This window comes from Phyllobates terribilis, unplaced genomic scaffold, assembly GCF_046119375.1.
Source record: "Phyllobates terribilis strain yellow unplaced genomic scaffold, ASM4611937v1 Scaffold_8__6_contigs__length_399053987, whole genome shotgun sequence".
NCBI classification, from domain to species: domain Eukaryota; kingdom Metazoa; phylum Chordata; class Amphibia; order Anura; family Dendrobatidae; genus Phyllobates; species Phyllobates terribilis.
Genome location: NW_027362768.1, coordinates 395031167 through 395055888, shown reverse-complemented (window position 1 = coordinate 395055888; position 24722 = coordinate 395031167). Strand labels below are relative to the sequence as shown.

At 55.7% G+C, this 24722-nt stretch overlaps 1 protein-coding gene across 3 annotated transcripts in view; it reads left to right on the top strand.

The window, feature by feature from the left end:
• GGA1 (golgi associated, gamma adaptin ear containing, ARF binding protein 1) overlaps positions 1 to 24722 on the top strand; it is a 146405-nt gene that overhangs the window by 6694 nt on the left and 114989 nt on the right. For all 3 annotated transcript variants that reach the window (XM_073645220.1, XM_073645221.1, XM_073645222.1), the window contains exon 2: positions 4838 to 4922. In XM_073645220.1, the coding sequence (XP_073501321.1) occupies positions 4838 to 4922 (85 nt within the window). The remainder of the gene's footprint in view (positions 1 to 4837; positions 4923 to 24722) is intronic.

Below are 24722 nucleotides of genomic sequence, written 5' to 3'. Positions count from 1 at the left end.
CCGGAGAAAAGGTCGCCTCCCCATGTTATACAGCGTCAAGCACCACCATCAGAGGATATGTCCAAGACTTTAGGGAAAAACAAAAATTGTGGCTAAGCACTAACAGTCAGATAATTGCAACCTGTCTTTTGTGTCCGGCGCTATTCGTCCCCGCCACAGAGCCGTCACAGACTGCTTGGGACGGGGATTCAGCTGCGACGCAGCATGACGACGTCATTCTGATGGACCGTCGGCTCCCCCAGTTAGGAAGCGGGGATCTGACTGTCAATCAGAATGATGCCAGAAGTCCTGCCCCATCTGCAGAGTGAAGCGGAAAAGAAGCCATTGCTCTGTAGACGTGACGTCAGCAGCGGCCTCAGGAGCGGTCCGCTCTGTGCCGGGGAAAAACGGCGCCATGCACAACAAGCAGGCAAGTTGCAATGGCCTGAAACCAAAGACAAGAAAAATACCCAAATAATTAAAAGTAAATATATAAATCGCACAGTGCAAAAATAATAATAAATAATAAAGGGTATTTAGTTAACATAATTTTGATCAAAATAATGTAAAAGCTGTCCCGCCACTTCACGGCATCCCTTGTGGGACAGTCCTAACTCTAATATTAAAAACCTTACCATTTGTCAAGTGACATACAGTTATATGAAAAAGTTTGGGCACCCCTATTAATCTTAAGCTTAATGTTTTATAAAAATTGGTGTTTTGGCAGCAGCTATTTCAGTTTGATATATGTAATAACTGTTGGACACAGTAATGTTTCTGCCTTGAAATGAGGTTTATTGTACTAACAGAAAATGTGCAATCTGCATTCAAACAAAATTTGTCAGGTGCATAAGTATGGGCACCCTTATCATTTTCTTCTTTTAAATACTCCTACCTACTTTTTAATGACTTACTAAAGCACTTTTTTTGGTTTTGTAACCTCATTTAGCTTTGAACTTCATAGCCAGGTGTATGCAATCATGAGAAAAGCTACTTAAAGTGGCCACTTGCAAGTTGTTCTCCTGCTTGAATCTCCTCTGAAGAGTGGCATCATGGGCTCCTCAAAACAACTGTCAAATGATCTGAAAACAAAGATTATTCAACATAGTTGTTCAGGGGAAGGATACAAAAAGCTGTCTCAGAGATTTAACCTATCAGTTTCCACTGTGAGGAACATAGTAAGGAAATGGAAGAACACAGGGACAGTTCTTGTTAAGGCCAGAAGTGGCAGGCCAAGAAAAACATCAGAAAGGCAGAGAAGAAGAATGGTGAGATCAGTCAAGGACAATCCTCAGACCACCTCCAGAGAGCTGCAGCATCAACTTGCTGCAGATGGTGTCACTGTGCATCGGTCAACTATACAACGCACTTTGCACAAGGAGAAGCTGTATGGGAGAGTGATGCGAAAGAAGCCGTTTCTGCAAGCACGCCACAAACAGAGTCGGCTGAGGTATGCAAAAGCACATTTGAAGAAGCCAATTTCTTTTTGGAAGAAGGTCCTGTGGACTGATGAAACCAAGATTGAGTTGTTTGGTCATACAAAAAGGCGTTATGCATGGCGGCAAAAAAACACAGCATTCCAAGAAAAACACTTGCTACCCACAGTAAAATTTGGTGGAGGTTCCATCATGCTTTGGGGCTGTGTGGCCAATGCCGGCACCGGGAATCTTGTTAAAGTTGAGGGATGCATGGATTCCACTCAGTATCAGCAGATTCTTGACAATAATGTTCAAGAATCAGTGATAAAGTTGAAGTTACGCAGAGGATGGATCTTTCAGCAAGACAATGATCCAAAACACCGCTCCAAATCTACTCAGGCATTCATGCAGAGGAACAATTACAATGTTCTGGAATGGCCATCCCAGTCCCCAGACCTGAATATCATTGAACATCTGTGGGATCATTTGAAGAGGGCTGTCCATGCTCGACGACCATCAAACTTAACTGAACTGGAATTGTTTTGTAAAGAGGAATGGTCAAAAATACCTTCATCCAGGATCCAGGAACTCATTAAGAGCTACAGGAAGCGACTAGAGGCTGTTATTTTTGCAAAAGGAGGATCTACTAAATATTAATGTCACTTTTCTGGTGAGGTGCCCATACTTATGCACCTGTCAAATTTTGTTTGAATGCAGATTGCACATTTTCTGTTAGTACAATAAACCTCATTTCAAGACAGAAACATTACTGTGTCCAACAGTTATTACATAGATCAAACTGAAATAGCTGCTGCCAAAACACCAATTTTTATAAAATATTAAGCTTAAGATTAATAGGGGTGCCCAAACTTTTTCATAGAACTGTACATATGGACAAGGGCAGAGAGACTGGATCCCTGGTGCAAGCATAAAACCGAGGCAGGATCAGCGTCACAGCCCAGACAAAGGGTGGCCACACCCTTTTATATGCACTAAAGCATACTAACTGCAAAGAAAAAACCTGAAGGTGTGAATTGGAACATAAATTGATGTGCATGCAAAATGTAAATGCATGTTCACACAAGGCCATTAAACAATGGCCTGCCTGTTAATGCTTAGCCACATTTGTTGTTTTTAATAAAGTCCCGGATATCCCCTTCAAGGTTGTACAGTGGGGAAAAAAGTCTTTAGTCAGCCAGCAATTGTGCAAGTTCTCCCACTTATAAAGATGAGGTCGGCCTGTAATTGACATCATAGGTCGACCTCAACTGTGAGAGACAAAAGGAGAAAACAAATCCTGGAAATCACATTGTCTGATTTGGAAAGAAATTTTTTAAAATTCTGGTGGAAAATAAGTATTTGGTCAATTACAAACAAGCAAGATTTCTGTCTCTCACAGACCTGTAACTTCTTCTTTAAGAGGCTCCTCTGTCCTCCACTCATTACCTGTAGTACTGGCTCCTCTGTCCTCCACTCATTACCTGTAGTACTGGCTCCTCTGTCCTCCACTCATTACCTGTAGTACTGGCTCCTCTGTCCTCCACTCATTACCTGTAGTGCTGGCTCCTCTGTCCTCCACTCATTACCTGTAGTGCTGGCATCTCTGTCCTCCACTCATTACCTGTAGTACTGGCTCCTCTGTCCTCCACTCATTACCTGTAGTACTGGCACCTCTGTCCTCCACTCATTACCTGTAGTACTGGCTCCTCTGTCCTCCACTCATTACCTGTAGTGCTGGCTCCTCTGTCCTCCACTCATTACCTGTAGTACTGGCTCCTCTGTCCTCCACTCATTACCTGTAGTACTGGCTCCTCTGTCCTCCGCTCATTACCTGTAGTACTGGCTCCTCTGTCCTCCACTCATTACCTGTAGTACTGGCTCCTCTGTCCTCCACTCATTACCTGTAGTACTGGCTCCTCTGTCCTCCACTCATTACCTGTAGTACTGGCTCCTGTTTGAACTTATTATCAGTATAAAAGACACCTGCCCGCAACCTCAAACAGTCACACTCCAAACTCCACTATGGTGAAGACCAAAGAGCTGTCGAAGGACACCAGAAACAACATTGTAGCCCTGCACCAGGCTGGGAAGACTGAATCTGCAATAGGCGAGCAGCTTGGTGTGAAGAAATCAACTGTGGGAGCAATAATTAGAAAATGGAAAACATACAAGACCACTGATAATCTCCCTCGATCTGGGGCCCCACACAAGATCTCACCCCGTGGGGTCAAAATGATCTCAAGAATGGTGAGCAAAAATCCCAGAACCACACAGGGGACCTAGTGAATGACCTGCAGAGAGCTGGGACCAACATCACACAGCCTACCATCAGTAACACACTACGCCGCCAGGGACTCAGATCCTGCAGTGCCAGACGTGTCCCCCTGCTTAAGCCATTACATGTCCGGTCCCGTCTGAGGTTTGTTAGAGAGCATTTGGATGATCCAGAAGAGTATTGGGAGAATGTTATATGGTCAGATGAAACCAAAGTAGAATTGTTTGGTAGAAACACAACTCGTCGTGTTTGGAGGAGAAAGAAGGCTGAGTTGCATCCAAAGAACACCATACCTACTGTGAAGCATGGGGGTGGCAACATCATGCTTTGGGGCTGTTTCTCTGCCAAGGGACCAGGACGACTGATCCGTGTACATGAAAGAATGAATGGAGCCGTGTATCGTGAGATTTTGAGTGCAAACCTCCTTCCATCAGCAAGGTCATTGAAGATGAAACGTGGCTGGGTCTTTGAGCATGACAATGATCCCAAGCACACCGTCAGGGCAACGAAAGAGTGTCTTCTTAAGAAGCATTTCAAGGTCCTGGAGTGGCCTAGCCAGTCTCCAGATCTAAATCCTATAGAAAACCTTTGGAGGGTGTTGAAAGTCCGTGGTGCCCAGCGACAGCCCCCAAACATCACTGCTCTAGAGGAGATCTGCATGAAGGAATGGGACAACATACCAGCAACAGTGTGTGCCAACCTGGAGAAGACTTACAGAAGACGTTTCACCTCTGTCATTGCCAACAAAGGAAATATAACAAAGTATCGAGATGAACTTTTGTAATTGACCAAATACTTATTTTCCACCAAAATTTGAAAAAAAAATTCTTTCCAAATCAGACAATGTGATTTCCAGGATTTGTTTTCTGATTTTGTCTGTCATAGTCGAGGTCGACCTATGATGTCAATTACAGGCCGACCTCATCTTTATAAGTGGGAGAACTTACACAATTGGGGGCTGACTAAATACTGTTTTCCCCACTGTATATCCTGGGAAACTCATAATGTACATTAATGAAGACACCGTTGTTTTCCCAGTGCATCCTAGTAATTTCCAGTGCCGGCTTATTTCCTCCTACTTCGTTCCTGCCTTATATATTACATTATCACAATATTGTGGCTGTTTTTTCTGGGATTTGATTTATTTTTCATTTCCTTTCTTCAGACCGGGCGACAAACCCTCTGAACAAGGAGCAGGAGTGGGAAGATGTGCAAGCCTTCTGTGATCAGCTTAACCGAGACCTGGAAGGGTTAATATCACTATAGCATTATACATCACCTGTGTCATTTCTAGATTCTGCTTGGTATTAGCATGTTAGGATGGTGACGATATACAGCAGAGAGGACTCATCGGGGTGGTGATGATATACAGCAGAGAGGACTCATCGGGATGGTGATGATATACAGCAGAGAGAACTCATCGGGATGGTGACGATATACAGCAGAGAGGACTCATCAGGATGGTGACGATATACAGCAGAGAGGACTCATCGGGATGGTGATGATATACAGCAGAGAGGACTCATCGGGGTGGTGACTATATACAGCAGAGAGGACTCATCGGGATGGTGACTACAGCAGAGAGGACTCATCGGGGTGGTGACTATATACAGCAGAGAGGACTCATCGGGGTGGTGACTATATACAGCAGAGAGGACTCATCGGGATGGTGACTATATACAGCAGAGAGGACTCATCAGGATGGTGACTATATACAGCAGAGAGGACTCATCGGGATGGTGATGATATACAGCAGAGAGGACTCATCGGGATGGTGACTATATACAGCAGAGAGGACTCATCGGGGTGGTGACGATATACAGCAGAGAGGACTCATCGGGGTGGTGGCGATATACAGCAGAGAGGACTCATCGGGGTGGTGGCGATATACAGCAGAGAGGACTCATCGGGGTGGTGACTATATACAGCAGAGAGGACTCATCGGGATGGTGACTATATACAGCAGAGAGGACTCATCGGGATGGTGACTATATACAGCAGAGAGGACTCATCGGGGTGGTGACTATATACAGCAGAGAGGACTCATCGGGATGGTGACTATATACAGCAGAGAGGACTCATCGGGGTGGTGACTATATACAGCAGAGAGGACTCATCGGGATGGTGATGATATACAGCAGAGAGGACTCATCGGGATGGTGACGATATACAGCAGAGAGGACTCATCGGGGTGGTGACGATATACAGCAGAGAGGACTCATCGGGGTGGTGACGATATACAGCAGAGAGGACTCATCGGGGTGGTGACGATATACAGCAGAGAGGACTCATCGGGGTGGTGACGATATACAGCAGAGAGGACTCATCGGGGTGGTGACGATATACAGTCATGGCCAAAAGTATTGAGAATGAGACAAATAGTAATTTTTCCAAAGTTTACTGCTTCATTTTTTGTAATGGCAATTTGCATATACTCCTGAATGTCAAAGAGTGATCAGCTTAACAGCAATTACTGTACTTGCAAAGTCAATATTTGCCCAGAAAATGAACTTTAACCCCCAAAACACATTTCAACATCATTGCAGTCCTGCCTTAAAAGGAGCAGCTAACATAGTTTTAGTGATTGATCCATTAACACAGGTGTGGGTGTTGATGAGGACAGGGCTGGCGATCAATCAGTCATGATTAAGTAAGAATGACATCACTGGACACTTTAAAAGGAGGCTGGTTCTTGGTAGCATTGTTTCTCTTCAGTTAACCATGGTTATCTCTAAAGAAACACGTGCAGCCATCATTGCACTGCACAAAAATGGCCTAACAGGGAAGAGTATCGCAGCTACAAAGATTGCACCTCAGTCAACAATCTATCTCATCATCAAGAACTTCAAGGAGAGAGCTTCCATTGTTGTCAAAAAGGCTCCAGGGCGCCCAAGAAAGACCAGCAAGCGCCAGGACCGTATCTTAAAACTGTTTCAGCTGCGGGATGGGACTACCAGCAGTGCCGAGCTTGCTCAGGAATGGCAGCAGGCTGGTGTGACTGCTTCTGCACGCACTGTGAGGCGGAGACTCTTTGAGCAAGGGCTGGTTTCAAGGAGGGCAGCCAAGAAGCCACTTCTCTCCAGAAAAAACATCAGGGACCGACTGATATTCTGCAAAAGGTACAGGGAGTGGACTGCTGAGGACTGGGGCAAAGTCATTTTCTCTGATGAATCCCCTTTTCGATTGTTTGGGACATCTGGAAAACATCTTATTCGGAGAAGAAGAGGTGAGCGCTACCACCAGTCTTGTCTCATGCCAACTGTAAAGCATCCTGAAACCATTCATGTGTGGGGTTGCTTCTCAGCCAAGGGAATCGGCTCACTCAGTCTTGCCTAAAAACACAGCCATGAATAAAGAATGGTACCAGAATGTCCTCCAAGAGCAACTTCTCCCAACCGTCCAAGAGCAGTTTGGCGCCCAACAATGCCTTTTCCAGCATGATGGAGCACCTTGCCATAAAGCAAAGGTGATAACAAAATGGCTCATGGAACAAAACATAGAGATTTTGGGTCCATGGGCTGGAAACTCCCCAGATCTTAATCCCATTGAGAACTTGTGGTCAATCATCAAGAGACGGGTGGACAAACAAAAACCAACAAATTCTGGCAAAATGCAAGCATTGATTATGCAAGAATGGACTGCTATCAGTCAGGATTTGGTCCAAAAGTTGATTGAGAGCATGCCAGGGAGAATTACAGAGGTCTTGAAGAAGAAGGGGCAACACTGCAAATATTGATTTGCTGCATTAACTCATTCTAACTGGCAATATAACCTATTGGTACTCATAATATGATTGCAATTATATTTCTGTATGTGATATAAACATCAGACAAACACTAATAAAAACCAGAGGCCAGCAGATCATGTGCAAATATAATTTTGGTGTCATTCTCAAAACTTTTGGCCATGATTGTACAGCAGAGAGGACTCATCGGGATGGTGACTATATACAGCAGAGAGGACTCATCGGGATGGTGACTATATACAGCAGAGAGGACTCATCGGGATGGTGATGATATACAGCAGAGAGGACTCATCGGGGTGGTGATGATATACAGCAGAGAGGACTCATCGGGGTGGTGATGATATACAGCAGAGAGGACTCATCGGGGTGGTGATGATATACAGCAGAGAGGACTCATCGGGGTGGTGACTATATACAGCAGAGAGGACTCATCGGGATGGTGATGATATACAGCAGAGCGGACTCATCGGGATGGTGATGATATACAGCAGAGAGGACTCATCGGGATGGTGACTATATACAGCAGAGAGGACTCATCGGGGTGGGGACTATATACAGCAGAGAGGACTCATCGGGATGGTGACTATATACAGCAGAGAGGACTCATCGGGATGGTGACTATATACAGCAGAGAGGACTCATCGGGATGGTGACTATATACAGCAGAGAGGACTCATCGGGATGGTGACTATATACAGCAGAGAGGACTCATCGGGATGGTGACGATATACAGCAGAGAGGACTCATCGGGGTGGTGACGATATACAGCAGAGAGGACTCATCGGGGTGGTGACGATATACATCAGAGAGGACTCATCGGGGTGGTGACGATATACAGCAGAGAGGACTCATCGGGATGGTGATATACAGCAGAGAGGACTCATCGGGGTGGTGATGATATACAGCAGAGAGGACTCATCGGGATGGTGACTATATACAGCAGAGAGGACTCATCGGGATGGTGACTATATACAGCAGAGAGGACTCATCGGGGTGGTGACTATATACAGCAGAGAGGACTCATCGGGGTGGTGACTATATACAGCAGAGAGGACTCAGCGGGGTGGTGACGATATACAGCATAGAGGACTCAGCGGGGTGGTGACGATATACAGCAGAGAGGTCTCATCGGGGTGGTGACGATATACAGCAGAGAGGACTCATCGGGGTGGTGACGATATACAGCAGAGAGGACTCATCGGGATGGTGACTATATACAGCAGAGAGGACTCATCGGGGTGGTGACTATATACAGCAGAGAGGACTCATCGGGATGGTGACTATATACAGCAGAGAGGACTCATCGGGATGGTGACGATATACAGCAGAGAGGACTCATCGGGATGGTGACGATATACAGCAGAGAGGACTCATCGGGGTGGCGACTATATACAGCAGAGAGGACTCATCGGGATGGTGACGATATACAGCAGAGAGGACTCATCGGGATGGTGACGATATACAGCAGAGAGGACTCATCGGGATGGTGACGATATACAGCAGAGAGGACTCATCGGGGTGGTGATGATATACAGCAGGCAGGACTCGGCGGGGCGGTGGTGTTATACAGCAGGCAGGACTCGGCAGGACGGTGGTGTTAGACAGCAGACAGGACTCGGCAGGGCGGTGGTGTTATACAGCAGGCAGGACTCGGCGGGGCGGTGGTGGTGTTATGTAGCAGGCAGAACTCGGCGGGGCGGTGGTGTTATACAGCAGGCAGGACTCGGCGGGGCGGTGGTGGTGTTATGTAGCAGGCAGGTCTCGGCGGGGCGGTGGTGGTGTTATACAACAGGCAGGACTCGGCAGGGCGGTGGTGTTATACAGCAGGCAGGACTCGGCAGGGCGGTGGTGTTATACAGCAGACAGGACTCGGCAGGGCGGTGGTGTTATACAGCAGGCAGGACTTGGCGGGGCGGTGGTGTTATGTAGCAGACAGGACTCGGCAGGGCGGTGGTGTTATACAGCAGGCAGGACTCGCCAGGGCGGTGGTGGTGTTAGACATCAGACAGGACTCGGTGGGGCGGTGGTGGTGTTATACAGCCGGCAGGACTCGGCTGGGCGGTGTTGTTAGACAGCAGACAGTACTCTGCGTGGTGCTGTTATACAGCAGGCAGGACTCGGCGGGGCGTTGGTGGTGTTATGTAGCAGGCAGGACTCGGCGGGGCGGTGGTGGTGTTATGTAGCAGGCAGGACTCGGCAGGGTGGTGGTGTTATACAGCAGGCAGGACTCGGCAGGGCGGTGGTGTTATACAGCAGGCAGGACTCAGCAGGGCGGTGGTGTTATACAGCAGACAGGACTCGGCAGGGCGGTGGTGTTATACAGCAGGCAGGACTTGGCGGGGCGGTGGTGTTATGTAGCAGACAGGACTCGGCAGGGCGGTGGTGTTATACAGCAGGCAGGACTCGCCAGGGCGGTGGTGGTGTTAGACATCAGACAGGACTCGGTGGGGCGGTGGTGGTGTTATACAGCCGGCAGGACTCGGCTGGGCGGTGTTGTTAGACAGCAGACAGTACTCGGCGTGGTGGTGTTATACAGCAGGCAGGACTCGGCGGGGCGTTGGTGGTGTTATGTAGTAGGCAGGACTCGGCGGGGCGGTGGTGGTGTTATGTAGCAGGCAGGACTCGGCGGGGCGGTGGTGGTGTTATGTAGCAGGCAGGACTCGGCAGGGTGGTGGTGTTATACAGCAGGCAGGACTCGGCGTGGTGGTGTTATACAGCAGGCAGGACTCGGCAGGGCGGTGGTGGTGTTATGTAGCAGGCAGGACTCGGCTGGGCGGTGGTGGTGTTATGTAGCAGGCAGGACTTGGCGGGGCGGTGGTGGTGTTATGTAGCAGGCAGGACTCGGCAGGGTGGTGGTGTTATACAGCAGGCAGGACTCGCCAGGGTGGTGGTGTTATACAGCAGGCAGGACTCGGCGGGGCGGTGGTGGTGTTATACAGCAGGCAGGACTCGGCTGGGTGGTGGTGGTGTTATGTAGCAGGCAGGACTCGGCTGGGTGGTGGTGTTATACAGCAGGCAGGACTCGGCTGGGTGGTGGTGGTGTTATACAGCAGGCAGGACTCGGCAGGGTGGTGGTGTTAGACAGCAGACAGGACTCGGCGGGGCGGTGGTGTTATACAGCAGGCAGGACTCGGCAGGGTGGTGGTGTTATACAGCAGGCAGGACTCGGCAGGGTGGTGGTGTTATGTAGCAGGCAGGACTCGGCAGGGTGGTGGTGTTATACAGCAGGCAGGACTCGGCAGGGTGGTGGTGTTAGACAGCAGACAGGACTCGGCAGGGCGGTGGTGTTATACAGCAGGCAGGACTTGGCGGGGCGGTGGTGTTATGTAGCAGACAGGACTCGGCAGGGCGGTGGTGTTATACAGCAGGCAGGACTCGCCAGGGCGGTGGTGGTGTTAGACATCAGACAGGACTCGGTGGGGCGGTGGTGGTGTTATACAGCCGGCAGGACTCGGCTGGGCGGTGTTGTTAGACAGCAGACAGTACTCTGCGTGGTGCTGTTATACAGCAGGCAGGACTCGGCGGGGCGTTGGTGGTGTTATGTAGTAGGCAGGACTCGGCGGGGCGGTGGTGGTGTTATGTAGCAGGCAGGACTCGGCGGGGCGGTGGTGGTGTTATGTAGCAGGCAGGACTCGGCAGGGTGGTGGTGTTATACAGCAGGCAGGACTCCGCAGGGCGGTGGTGTTATACAGCAGGCAGGACTCAGCAGGGCGGTGGTGTTATACAGCAGACAGGACTCGGCAGGGCGGTGGTGTTATACAGCAGGCAGGACTTGGCGGGGCGGTGGTGTTATGTAGCAGACAGGACTCGGCAGGGCGGTGGTGTTATACAGCAGGCAGGACTCGCCAGGGCGGTGGTGGTGTTAGACATCAGACAGGACTCGGTGGGGCGGTGGTGGTGTTATACAGCCGGCAGGACTCGGCTGGGCGGTGTTGTTAGACAGCAGACAGTACTCGGCGTGGTGGTGTTATACAGCAGGCAGGACTCGGCGGGGCGTTGGTGGTGTTATGTAGTAGGCAGGACTCGGCGGGGCGGTGGTGGTGTTATGTAGCAGGCAGGACTCGGCGGGGCGGTGGTGGTGTTATGTAGCAGGCAGGACTCGGCAGGGTGGTGGTGTTATACAGCAGGCAGGACTCGGCGTGGTGGTGTTATACAGCAGGCAGGACTCGGCAGGGCGGTGGTGGTGTTATGTAGCAGGCAGGACTCGGCTGGGCGGTGGTGGTATGTAGCAGGCAGGACTTGGCGGGTCGGTGGTGGTGTTATGTAGCAGGCAGGACTCGGCAGGGTGGTGGTGTTATACAGCAGGCAGGACTCGCCAGGGTGGTGGTGTTATACAGCAGGCAGGACTTGGCAGGGCGGTGGTGTTATACAGCAGGCAGGACTCGGCGGGGCGGTGGTGGTGTTATACAGCAGGCAGGACTCGGCTGGGTGGTGGTGGTGTTATGTAGCAGGCAGGACTCGGCTGGGTGGTGGTGTTATACAGCAGGCAGGACTCGGCTGGGTGGTGGTGGTGTTATACAGCAGGCAGGACTCGGCAGGGTGGTGGTGTTAGACAGCAGACAGGACTCGGCGGGGCGGTGGTGTTATACAGCAGGCAGGACTCGGCAGGGTGGTGGTGTTATACAGCAGGCAGGACTCGGCAGGGTGGTGGTGTTATGTAGCAGGCAGGACTCGGCAGGGTGGTGGTGTTAGACAGCAGGCAGGACTCGGCAGGGTGGTGGTGTTAGACAGCAGACAGGACTCGGCGGGGCGGTGGTGTTATACAGCAGGCAGGACTCGGCAGGTTGGTGGTGTTATACAGCAGGCAGGACTCGGCAGGGTGGTGGTGTTAGACAGCAGTCAGGACTCGGCAGGGTGGTGGTGTTATACAGCAGACAGGACTCGGCAGGGTGGTGGTGTTATACAGCAGACAGGACTCGGCAGGGTGGTGGTGTTATACAGCAGGCAGGACTCGGCGGGGCGGTGGTTGTTATACAGCAGACAGGACTCGGCGGGGCGGTGGTGGTGTTATACAGCAGGCAGGACTCGGCAGGGTGGTGTTATACAGCAGGCAGGACTCGGCGGGGCGGTGGTGTTATACAGCAGGCAGGACTCGGCGGGGCGGTGGTGGTGTTATACAGCAGGCAGGACTCGGCAGGGTGGTGTTATACAGCAGGCAAGACTCGGCGGGGCGGTGGTGTTAGACAGCAGTCAGGACTCGGCGGGGCGGTGGTGTTATACAGCAGACAGGACTCGGCGGGGCGGTGGTGTTATACAGCAGGCAGGACTCGGCGGGGCGGTGGTGTTAGACAGCAGTCAGGACTCGGCAGGGTGGTGGTGTTAGACAGCAGTCAGGACTCGGCAGGGTGGTGGTGTTAGAGAGCAGTCAGGACTCGGCAGTGTGGTGGTGTTATACAGCAGTCAGGACTCGGCAGGGTGGTGGTGTTATACAGCAGACAGGACTTGGCGGGGCGGTGGTGGTGTTATGTAGCAGGCAGGACTTGGCGGGGCGGTGGTGTTAGACAGCAGTCAGGACTCGGCGGGGCGGTGGTGTTATACAGCAGACAGGACTCGGCGGGGCGGTGGTGTTATACAGCAGGCAGGACTCGGCGGGGCGGTGGTGTTAGACAGCAGTCAGGACTCGGCAGGGTGGTGGTGTTAGACAGCAGTCAGGACTCGGCAGGGTGGTGGTGTTAGAGAGCAGTCAGGACTCGGCAGTGTGGTGGTGTTATACAGCAGTCAGGACTCGGCAGGGTGGTGGTGTTATACAGCAGACAGGACTTGGCGGGGCGGTGGTGGTGTTATGTAGCAGGCAGGACTCGGCAGGGCGGTGGTGTTAGACAGCAGACAGGACTCGGCGGGGCGGTGGTGTTATACAGCAGGCAGGACTCGGCGGGGCGGTGGTGTTAGACAGCAGTCAGGACTCGGCAGGGTGGTGGTGTTAGACAGCAGTCAGGACTCGGCAGGGTGGTGGTGTTAGCAGTCAGGACTTGGCAGGGTGGTGTTATACAGCAGTCAGGACTCGGCAGGGTGGTGGTGTTATACAGCAGACAGGACTCGGCGGGGCGGTGGTGGTGTTATGTAGCAGGCAGAACTCGGCGGGGCGGTGGTGTTAGACAGCAGTCAGGATTCGGCAGGGTGGTGGTGTTATACAGCAGACAGGACTCGGCGGGGCGGTGGTGGTGTTATGTAGCAGGCAGGACTCGGCGGGGCGGTGGTGTTAGACAGCAGTCAGGACTCGGCAGGGTGGTGGTGTTATACAGCAGGCAGGGTGGTGGTGTTATACAGCAGGCAGGACTCGGCGGGGTGGTGGTGTTATACAGCTGGCAGGACTCGGCGGGGCGGTGGTGTTAGACAGCAGTCAGGACTCGGCAGGGTGGTGGTGGTGTTATGTAGCAGGCAGGACTCGGCGGGGCGGTGGTGTTAGACAGCAGTCAGGACTCGGCAGGGTGGTGGTGTTATACAGCAGGCAGGACTCGGCAGGGTGGTGGTGTTATACAGCAGGCAGGACTCGGCGGGGCGGTGGTGTTATACAGCAGACAGGACTCGGCAGGGTGGTGGTGTTATACAGCTGGCAGGACTCGGCGGGGCGGTGGTGGTGTTATGTAGCAGGCAGGACTCGGCGGGGCGGTGGTATACAGCAGACAGGACTCGGCAGGGTGGTGGTGTTATACAGCAGGCAGGTCTCGGCGGGGCGGTGGTGTTAGACAGCAATCAGGACTCGGCAGGGTGGTGGTGTTATACAGCAGGCAGGACTCGGCAGGGTGGTGGTGTTATACAGCAGGCAGGACTCGGCAGGGTGGTGGTGTTATACAGCTGTCAGGACTCGGCGGGGCGGTGGTGGTGTTATATAGCAGGCAGGACTCGGCGGGCTGGTGGTGTTAGACAGCAGTCAGGACTTGGCAGGGTGGTGGTGTTATACAGCAGGCAGGACTCGGCAGGGTGGTGGTGTTAGACAGCAGTCAGGACTCGGTGGGGCGGTGGTGGTGTTAGACAGCAGTCAGGACTCGGCAGGGTGGTGGTGTTATACAGCAGACAGTACTCGGCGTGGTGGTGTTATACAGCAGGCAGGACTCGGCGGGGCGGTGGTGGTGTTATGTAGCAGGCAGGACTCGGCAGGGTGGTGGTGTTATACAGCAGGCAGGACTCGCCAGGGTGGTGGTGTTATACAGCAGGCAGGACTTGGCAGGGCGGTGGTGTTATACAGCAGGCAGGACTCGGCAGGGCGGTGGTGTTATACAACAGGCAGGACTCGGCAGGGTGGTGGTGTTATACAGCAGGCAGGACTCGGCAGGGTGGTGGTGTTATACAGCAGGCAGGACTCGGCGGGGCGGTGGTGGTGTTATACAGCAGGCAGGACTCGGCAGGGTGGTGGTGTTAGACAGCAGGCAGGACTCGGCGTGGTGGTGTTATACAGCAGGCAGGACTCGGCGGGGCGGTGGTGGTGTTATACAGCAGGCAGGACTCGGCGGGGCGGTGGTGTTATACAGCAGGCAGGACTCGGCGGGGCGGTGGTGTTATACAGCAGGCAGGACTCGGCAGGGTGGTGGTGTTATACAGCAGACAGGACTCGGCGGGGCGATGGTGGTGTTATACAGCAGGCAGGACTCGGCAGGGTGGTGTTATACAGCAGGCAGGACTCGGCGGGGAGGTGGTGTTAGACAGCAGTCAGGACTCGGCAGGGTGGTGGTGTTATACAGCAGTCAGGACTCGGCAGGGTGGTGGTGTTAGACAGCAGTCAGGACTCAGCGGGGCGGTGGTGTTATACAGCAGGCAGGACTCGGCAGGGTGGTGGTGTTATACAGCTGGCAGGACTCGGCAGGGTGGTGGTGTTAGACAGCAGGCAGGACTCGGCAGGGTGGTGGTGTTAGACAGCAGGCAGGACTCGGCAGGGTGGTGGTGTTATGTAGCAGGCAGGACTCGGCAGGGCGGTGGTGTTATACAGCAGGCAGGACTCGGCAGGGTGGTGGTGTTATACAGCAGGCAGGACTCGGCAGGGTGGTGGTGTTAGACAGCAGTCAGTACTCGGCAGGGTGGTGGTGTTATACAGCAGACAGGACTCGGCAGGGTGGTGGTGTTATACAGCAGGCAGGACTCGGCGGGGCGGTGGTGTTATACAGCAGACTGGACTCGGCGGGGCGGTGGTGGTGTTATACAGCAGGCAGGACTCGGCAGGGTGGTGTTATACAGCAGGCAGGACTCGGCAGGGTGGTGGTGTTATACAGCAGTCAGGACTCGGCAGGGTGGTGGTGTTATACAGCAGGCAGGACTCGGCGGGGCGGTGGTGTTAGACAGCAGACAGGAGTCGGCGGGGTGGTGGTGTTATGTAGCAGGCAGGACTCGGCGGGGCGGTGGTGTTAGACAGCAGTCAGGACTCGGCAGGGTGGTGGTGTTAGACAGCAGGCAGGACTCGGCAGGGTGGTGGTGTTATACAGCAGACAGGACTCGGCAGGGTGGTGGTGTTATACAGCAGGCAGGACTCGGCAGGGTGGTGGTGTTATACAGCAGGCAGGACTCGCCAGGGTGGTGGTGTTATACAGCAGGCAGGACTCGGCGGGGCGGTGGTGGTGTTATACAGCAGGCAGGACTCGGCTGGGTGGTGGTGGTGTTATGTAGCAGGCAGGACTCGGCTGGGTGGTGGTGTTATACAGCAGGCAGGACTCGGCTGGGTGGTGGTGGTGTTATACAGCAGGCAGGACTCGGCAGGGTGGTGGTGTTAGACAGCAGACAGGACTCGGCGGGGCGGTGGTGTTATACAGCAGGCAGGACTCGGCAGGGTGGTGGTGTTATACAGCAGGCAGGACTCGGCAGGGTGGTGGTGTTATGTAGCAGGCAGGACTCGGCAGGGTGGTGGTGTTATACAGCAGGCAGGACTCGGCAGGGTGGTGGTGTTAGACAGCAGACAGGACTCGGCAGGGCGGTGGTGTTATACAGCAGGCAGGACTTGGCGGGGCGGTGGTGTTATGTAGCAGACAGGACTCGGCAGGGCGGTGGTGTTATACAGCAGGCAGGACTCGCCAGGGCGGTGGTGGTGTTAGACATCAGACAGGACTCGGTGGGGCGGTGGTGGTGTTATACAGCCGGCAGGACTCGGCTGGGCGGTGTTGTTAGACAGCAGACAGTACTCTGCGTGGTGCTGTTATACAGCAGGCAGGACTCGGCGGGGCGTTGGTGGTGTTATGTAGTAGGCAGGACTCGGCGGGGCGGTGGTGGTGTTATGTAGCAGGCAGGACTCGGCGGGGCGGTGGTGGTGTTATGTAGCAGGCAGGACTCGGCAGGGTGGTGGTGTTATACAGCAGGCAGGACTCCGCAGGGCGGTGGTGTTATACAGCAGGCAGGACTCAGCAGGGCGGTGGTGTTATACAGCAGACAGGACTCGGCAGGGCGGTGGTGTTATACAGCAGGCAGGACTTGGCGGGGCGGTGGTGTTATGTAGCAGACAGGACTCGGCAGGGCGGTGGTGTTATACAGCAGGCAGGACTCGCCAGGGCGGTGGTGGTGTTAGACATCAGACAGGACTCGGTGGGGCGGTGGTGGTGTTATACAGCCGGCAGGACTCGGCTGGGCGGTGTTGTTAGACAGCAGACAGTACTCGGCGTGGTGGTGTTATACAGCAGGCAGGACTCGGCGGGGCGTTGGTGGTGTTATGTAGTAGGCAGGACTCGGCGGGGCGGTGGTGGTGTTATGTAGCAGGCAGGACTCGGCGGGGCGGTGGTGGTGTTATGTAGCAGGCAGGACTCGGCAGGGTGGTGGTGTTATACAGCAGGCAGGACTCGGCGTGGTGGTGTTATACAGCAGGCAGGACTCGGCAGGGCGGTGGTGGTGTTATGTAGCAGGCAGGACTCGGCTGGGCGGTGGTGGTGTTATGTAGCAGGCAGGACTTGGCGGGTCGGTGGTGGTGTTATGTAGCAGGCAGGACTCGGCAGGGTGGTGGTGTTATACAGCAGGCAGGACTCGCCAGGGTGGTGGTGTTATACAGCAGGCAGGACTTGGCAGGGCGGTGGTGTTATACAGCAGGCAGGACTCGGCGGGGCGGTGGTGGTGTTATACAGCAGGCAGGACTCGGCTGGGTGGTGGTGGTGTTATGTAGCAGGCAGGACTCGGCTGGGTGGTGGTGTTATACAGCAGGCAGGACTCGGCAGGGTGGTGGTGTTAGACAGCAGACAGGACTCGGCGGGGCGGTGGTGTTATACAGCAGGCAGGACTCGGCAGGTTGGTGGTGTTATACAGCAGGCAGGACTCGGCAGGGTGGTGGTGTTAGACAGCAGTCAGGACTCGGCAGGGTGGTGGTGTTATACAGCAGACAGGACTCGGCAGGGTGGTGGTGTTATACAGCAGACAGGACTCGGCAGGGTGGTGGTGTTATACAGCAGGCAGGACTCGGCGGGGCGGTGGTTGTTATACAGCAGACAGGACTCGGCGGGGCGGTGGTGGTGTTATACAGCAGGCAGGACTCGGCAGGGTGGTGTTATACAGCAGGCAGGACTCGGCGGGGCGGTGGTGTTATACAGCAGGCAGGACTCGGCGGGGCGGTGGTGGTGTTATACAGCAGGCAGGACTCGGCAGGGTGGTGTTATACAGCAGGCAAGACTCGGCGGGGCGGTGGTGTTAGACAGCAGTCAGGACTCGGCGGGGCGGTGGTGTTATACAGCAGACAGGACTCGGCGGGGCGGTGGTGTTATACAGCAGGCAGGACTCGGCGGGGCGGTGGTGTTAGACAGCAGTCAGGACTCGGCAGGGTGGTGGTGTTAGACAGCAGTCAGGACTCGGCAGGGTGGTGGTGTTAGAGAGCAGTCAGGACTCGGCAGTGTGGTGGTGTTATACAGCAGTCAGGACTCGGCAGGGTGGTGGTGTTATACAGCAGACAGGACTTGGCGGGGCGGTGGTGGTGTTATGTAGCAGGCAGGACTCGGCAGGGCGGTGGTGTTAGACAGCAGACAGGACTCGGCGGGGCGGTGGTGTTATACAGCAGGCAGGACTCGGCGGGGCGGTGGTGTTAGACAGCAGTCAGGACTCGGCAGGGTGGTGGTGGTGTTATGTAGCAGGCAGGACTCGGCTGGGCGGTGGTGGTGTTATGTAGCAGGCAGGACTTGGCGGGTCGGTGGTGGTGTTATGTAGCAGGCAGGACTCGGCAGGGTGGTGGTGTTATACAGCAGGCAGGACTCGCCAGGGTGGTGGTGTTATACAGCAGGCAGGACTTGGCAGGGCGGTGGTGTTATACAGCAGGCAGGACTCGGCGGGGCGGTGGTGGTGTTATACAGCAGGCAGGACTCGGCTGGGTGGTGGTGGTGTTATGTAGCAGGCAGGACTCGGCTGGGTGGTGGTGTTATACAGCAGGCAGGACTCGGCTGGGTGGTGGTGGTGTTATACAGCAGGCAGGACTCGGCAGGGTGGTGGTGTTAGACAGCAGACAGGACTCGGCGGGGCGGTGGTGTTATACAGCAGGCAGGACTCGGCAGGGTGGTGGTGTTATACAGCAGGCAGGACTCGGCAGGGTGGTGGTGTTATGTAGCAGGCAGGACTCGGCAGGGTGGTGGTGTTATACAGCAGGCAGGACTCGGCAGGGTGGTGGTGTTAGACAGCAGACAGGACTCGGCGGGGCGGTGGTGTTATACAGCAGGCAGGACTCGGCAGGTTGGTGGTGTTATACAGCAGGCAGGACTCGGCAGGGTGGTGGTGTTAGACAGCAGTCAGGACTCGGCAGGGTGGTGGTGTTATACAGCAGACAGGACTCGGCAGGGTGGTGGTGTTATACAGCAGACAGGACTCGGCAGGGTGGTGGTGTTATACAGCAGGCAGGACTCGGCGGGGCGGTGGTTGTTATACAGCAGACAGGACTCGGCGGGGCGGTGGTGGTGTTATACAGCAGGCAGGACTCGGCAGGGTGGTGTTATACAGCAGGCAGGACTCGGCGGGGCGGTGGTGTTATACAGCAGGCAGGACTCGGCGGGGCGGTGGTGGTGTTATACAGCAGGCAGGACTCGGCAGGGTGGTGTTATACAGCAGGCAAGACTCGGCGGGGCGGTGGTGTTAGACAGCAGTCAGGACTCGGCGGGGCGGTGGTGTTATACAGCAGACAGGACTCGGCGGGGCGGTGGTGTTATACAGCAGGCAGGACTCGGCGGGGCGGTGGTGTTAGACAGCAGTCAGGACTCGGCAGGGTGGTGGTGTTAGACAGCAGTCAGGACTCGGCAGGGTGGTGGTGTTAGAGAGCAGTCAGGACTCGGCAGTGTGGTGGTGTTATACAGCAGTCAGGACTCGGCAGGGTGGTGGTGTTATACAGCAGACAGGACTTGGCGGGGCGGTGGTGGTGTTATGTAGCAGGCAGGACTCGGCAGGGCGGTGGTGTTAGACAGCAGACAGGACTCGGCGGGGCGGTGGTGTTATACAGCAGGCAGGACTCGGCGGGGCGGTGGTGTTAGACAGCAGTCAGGACTCGGCAGGGTGGTGGTGTTAGACAGCAGTCAGGACTCGGCAGGGTGGTGGTGTTAGCAGTCAGGACTTGGCAGGGTGGTGTTATACAGCAGTCAGGACTCGGCAGGGTGGTGGTGTTATACAGCAGACAGGACTCGGCGGGGCGGTGGTGGTGTTATGTAGCAGGCAGAACTCGGCGGGGCGGTGGTGTTAGACAGCAGTCAGGATTCGGCAGGGTGGTGGTGTTATACAGCAGACAGGACTCGGCGGGGCGGTGGTGGTGTTATGTAGCAGGCAGGACTCGGCGGGGCGGTGGTGTTAGACAGCAATCAGGACTCGGCAGGGTGGTGGTGTTATACAGCAGGCAGGGTGGTGGTGTTATACAGCAGGCAGGACTCGGCGGGGTGGTGGTGTTATACAGCTGGCAGGACTCGGCGGGGCGGTGGTGTTAGACAGCAGTCAGGACTCGGCAGGGTGGTGGTGGTGTTATGTAGCAGGCAGGACTCGGCGGGGCGGTGGTGTTAGACAGCAGTCAGGACTCGGCAGGGTGGTGGTGTTATACAGCAGGCAGGACTCGGCAGGGTGGTGGTGTTATACAGCAGGCAGGACTCGGCGGGGCGGTGGTGTTATACAGCAGACAGGACTCGGCAGGGTGGTGGTGTTATACAGCTGGCAGGACTCGGCGGGGCGGTGGTGGTGTTATGTAGCAGGCAGGACTCGGCGGGGCGGTGGTATACAGCAGACAGGACTCGGCAGGGTGGTGGTGTTATACAGCAGGCAGGTCTCGGCGGGGCGGTGGTGTTAGACAGCAATCAGGACTCGGCAGGGTGGTGGTGTTATACAGCAGGCAGGACTCGGCAGGGTGGTGGTGTTATACAGCAGGCAGGACTCGGCAGGGTGGTGGTGTTATACAGCTGTCAGGACTCGGCGGGGCGGTGGTGGTGTTATATAGCAGGCAGGACTCGGCGGGCTGGTGGTGTTAGACAGCAGTCAGGACTTGGCAGGGTGGTGGTGTTATACAGCAGGCAGGACTCGGCAGGGTGGTGGTGTTAGACAGCAGTCAGGACTCGGTGGGGCGGTGGTGGTGTTAGACAGCAGTCAGGACTCGGCAGGGTGGTGGTGTTATACAGCAGACAGTACTCGGCGTGGTGGTGTTATACAGCAGGCAGGACTCGGCGGGGCGGTGGTGGTGTTATGTAGCAGGCAGGACTCGGCAGGGTGGTGGTGTTATACAGCAGGCAGGACTCGCCAGGGTGGTGGTGTTATACAGCAGGCAGGACTTGGCAGGGCGGTGGTGTTATACAGCAGGCAGGACTCGGCAGGGCGGTGGTGTTATACAACAGGCAGGACTCGGCAGGGTGGTGGTGTTATACAGCAGGCAGGACTCGGCAGGGTGGTGGTGTTATACAGCAGGCAGGACTCGGCGGGGCGGTGGTGGTGTTATACAGCAGGCAGGACTCGGCAGGGTGGTGGTGTTAGACAGCAGGCAGGACTCGGCGTGGTGGTGTTATACAGCAGGCAGGACTCGGCGGGGCGGTGGTGGTGTTATACAGCAGGCAGGACTCGGCGGGGCGGTGGTGTTATACAGCAGGCAGGACTCGGCAGGGTGGTGGTGTTATACAGCAGACAGGACTCGGCGGGGCGATGGTGGTGTTATACAGCAGGCAGGACTCGGCAGGGTGGTGTTATACAGCAGGCAGGACTCGGCGGGGAGGTGGTGTTAGACAGCAGTCAGGACTCGGCAGGGTGGTGGTGTTATACAGCAGTCAGGACTCGGCAGGGTGGTGGTGTTAGACAGCAGTCAGGACTCAGCGGGGCGGTGGTGTTATACAGCAGGCAGGACTCGGCAGGGTGGTGGTGTTATACAGCTGGCAGGACTCGGCAGGGTGGTGGTGTTAGACAGCAGGCAGGACTCGGCAGGGTGGTGGTGTTAGACAGCAGGCAGGACTCGGCAGGGTGGTGGTGTTATGTAGCAGGCAGGACTCGGCAGGGCGGTGGTGTTATACAGCAGGCAGGACTCGGCAGGGTGGTGGTGTTATACAGCAGGCAGGACTCGGCAGGGTGGTGGTGTTAGACAGCAGTCAGTACTCGGCAGGGTGGTGGTGTTATACAGCAGACAGGACTCGGCAGGGTGGTGGTGTTATACAGCAGGCAGGACTCGGCGGGGCGGTGGTGTTATACAGCAGACTGGACTCGGCGGGGCGGTGGTGGTGTTATACAGCAGGCAGGACTCGGCAGGGTGGTGTTATACAGCAGGCAGGACTCGGCAGGGTGGTGGTGTTATACAGCAGTCAGGACTCGGCAGGGTGGTGGTGTTATACAGCAGGCAGGACTCGGCGGGGCGGTGGTGTTAGACAGCAGACAGGAGTCGGCGGGGTGGTGGTGTTATGTAGCAGGCAGGACTCGGCGGGGCGGTGGTGTTAGACAGCAGTCAGGACTCGGCAGGGTGGTGGTGTTAGACAGCAGGCAGGACTCGGCAGGGTGGTGGTGTTATACAGCAGACAGGACTCGGCAGGGTGGTGGTGTTATACAGCAGGCAGGACTCGGCGGGGCGGTGGTGTTATACAGCAGGCAGGACTCGGCGGGGCGGTGGTGTTATACAGCAGGCAGGACTCGGCGGGGCGGTGGTGGTGTTATACAGCAGGCAGGACTCGGCAGGGTGGTGTTATACAGCAGGCAGGACTCGGCGGGGCGGTGGTGTTATACAGCAGGCAGGGCGGTGGTGTTAGACAGCAGGCAGGACTCGGCGGGGCGGTGGTGGTGTTATGTAGCAGGCAGGACTCGGCGGGGCGGTGGTGTTATACAGCAGGCAGGACTCGGCTGGGTGGTGGTGGTGTTATGTAGCAGGCAGGACTCGGCTGGGTGGTGGTGTTATACAGCAGGCAGGACTCGGCAGGGTGGTGGTGTTATACAGCAGCCAGGACTCGGCGAGGCGGTGGTTGTTATACAGCAGACAGGACTCGGCGGGGCGGTGGTGGTGTTATACAGCAGGCAGGACTCAGCAGGGTGGTATTATACAGCAGGCAGGACTCGGCGGGGCGGTGGTGTTATACAGCAGGCAGGACTCGGCGGGGCCGTGGTGGTGTTATACAGCAGGCAGGACTCGGCAGGGTGGTGTTATACAGCAGGCAGGACTCGGCGGGGCGGTGGTGTTAGACAGCAGTCAGGACTCGGCGGGGCGGTGGTGTTATACAGCAGACAGGACTCGGCGGGGCGGTGATGTTATACAGCAGGCAGGACTCGGCGGGGCGGTGGTGTTAGACAGCAGTCAGGACTCGGCAGGGTGGTGGTGTTAGACAGCAGTCAGGACTCGGCAGGGTGGTGGTGTTAGAGAGCAGTCAGGACTCGGCAGTGTGGTGGTGTTATACAGCAGTCAGGACTCGGCAGGGTGGTGGTGTTATACAGCAGACAGGACTCGGCGGGGCGGTGGTGGTGTTATGTAGCAGGCAGGACTCGGCAGGGCGGTGGTGTTAGACAGCAGACAGGACTCGGCGGGGCGGTGGTATTATACAGCAGGCAGGACTCGGCGGGGCGGTGGTGTTAGACAGCAGTCAGGACTCGGCAGGGTGGTGGTGTTAGACAGCAGTCAGGACTCGGCAGGGTGGTGGTGTTAGCAGTCAGGACTCGGCAGGGTGGTGTTATACAGCAGTCAGGACTCGGCAGGGTGGTGGTGTTATACAGCAGACAGGACTCGGCGGGGCGGTGGTGGTGTTATGTAGCAGGCAGAACTCGGCGGGGCGGTGGTGTTAGACAGCAGTCAGGATTCGGCAGGGTGGTGGTGTTATACAGCAGACAGGACTCGGCGGGGCGGTGGTGGTGTTATGTAGCAGGCAGGACTCGGCGGGGCGGTGGTGTTAGACAGCAATCAGGACTCGGCAGGGTGGTGGTGTTATACAGCAGGCAGGGTGATGGTGTTATACAGCAGGCAGGACTCGGCGGGGTGGTGGTGTTATACAGCTAGCAGGACTCGGCGGGGCGGTGGTGTTAGACAGCAGTCAGGACTCGGCAGGGTGGTGGTGGTGTTATGTAGCAGGCAGGACTCGGCGGGGCGGTGGTGTTAGACAGCAGTCAGGACTCGGCAGGGTGGTGGTGTTATACAGCAGGCAGGACTCGGCAGGGTGGTGGTGTTATACAGCAGGCAGGACTCGGCGGGGCGGTGGTGTTATACAGCAGACAGGACTCGGCAGGGTGGTGGTGTTATACAGCTGGCAGGACTCGGCGGGGCGGTGGTGGTGTTATGTAGCAGGCAGGACTCGGCGGGGCGGTGGTATACAGCAGACAGGACTCGGCAGGGTGGTGGTGTTATACAGCAGGCAGGTCTCGGCGGGGCGGTGGTGTTAGACAGCAATCAGGACTCGGCAGGGTGGTGGTGTTATACAGCAGGCAGGACTCGGCAGGGTGGTGGTGTTATACAGCAGACAGGACTCGGCAGGGTGGTGGTGTTATACAGCTGTCAGGACTCGGCGGGGCGGTGGTGGTGTTATATAGCAGGCAGGACTCGGCGGGCTGGTGGTGTTAGACAGCAGTCAGGACTTGGCAGGGTGGTGGTGTTATACAGCAGGCAGGACTCGGCAGGGTGGTGGTGTTAGACAGCAGTCAGGACTCGGTGGGGCGGTGGTGGTGTTAGACAGCAGTCAGGACTCGGCAGGGTGGTGGTGTTATACAGCAGACAGTACTCGGCGTGGTGGTGTTATACAGCAGGCAGGACTCGGCGGGGCGGTGGTGGTGTTATGTAGCAGGCAGGACTCGGCAGGGTGGTGGTGTTATACAGCAGGCAGGACTCGCCAGGGTGGTGGTCTTATACAGCAGGCAGGACTTGGCAGGGCGGTGGTGTTATACAGCAGGCAGGACTCGGCAGGGCGGTGGTGTTATACAACAGGCAGGACTCGGCAGGGTGGTGGTGTTATACAGC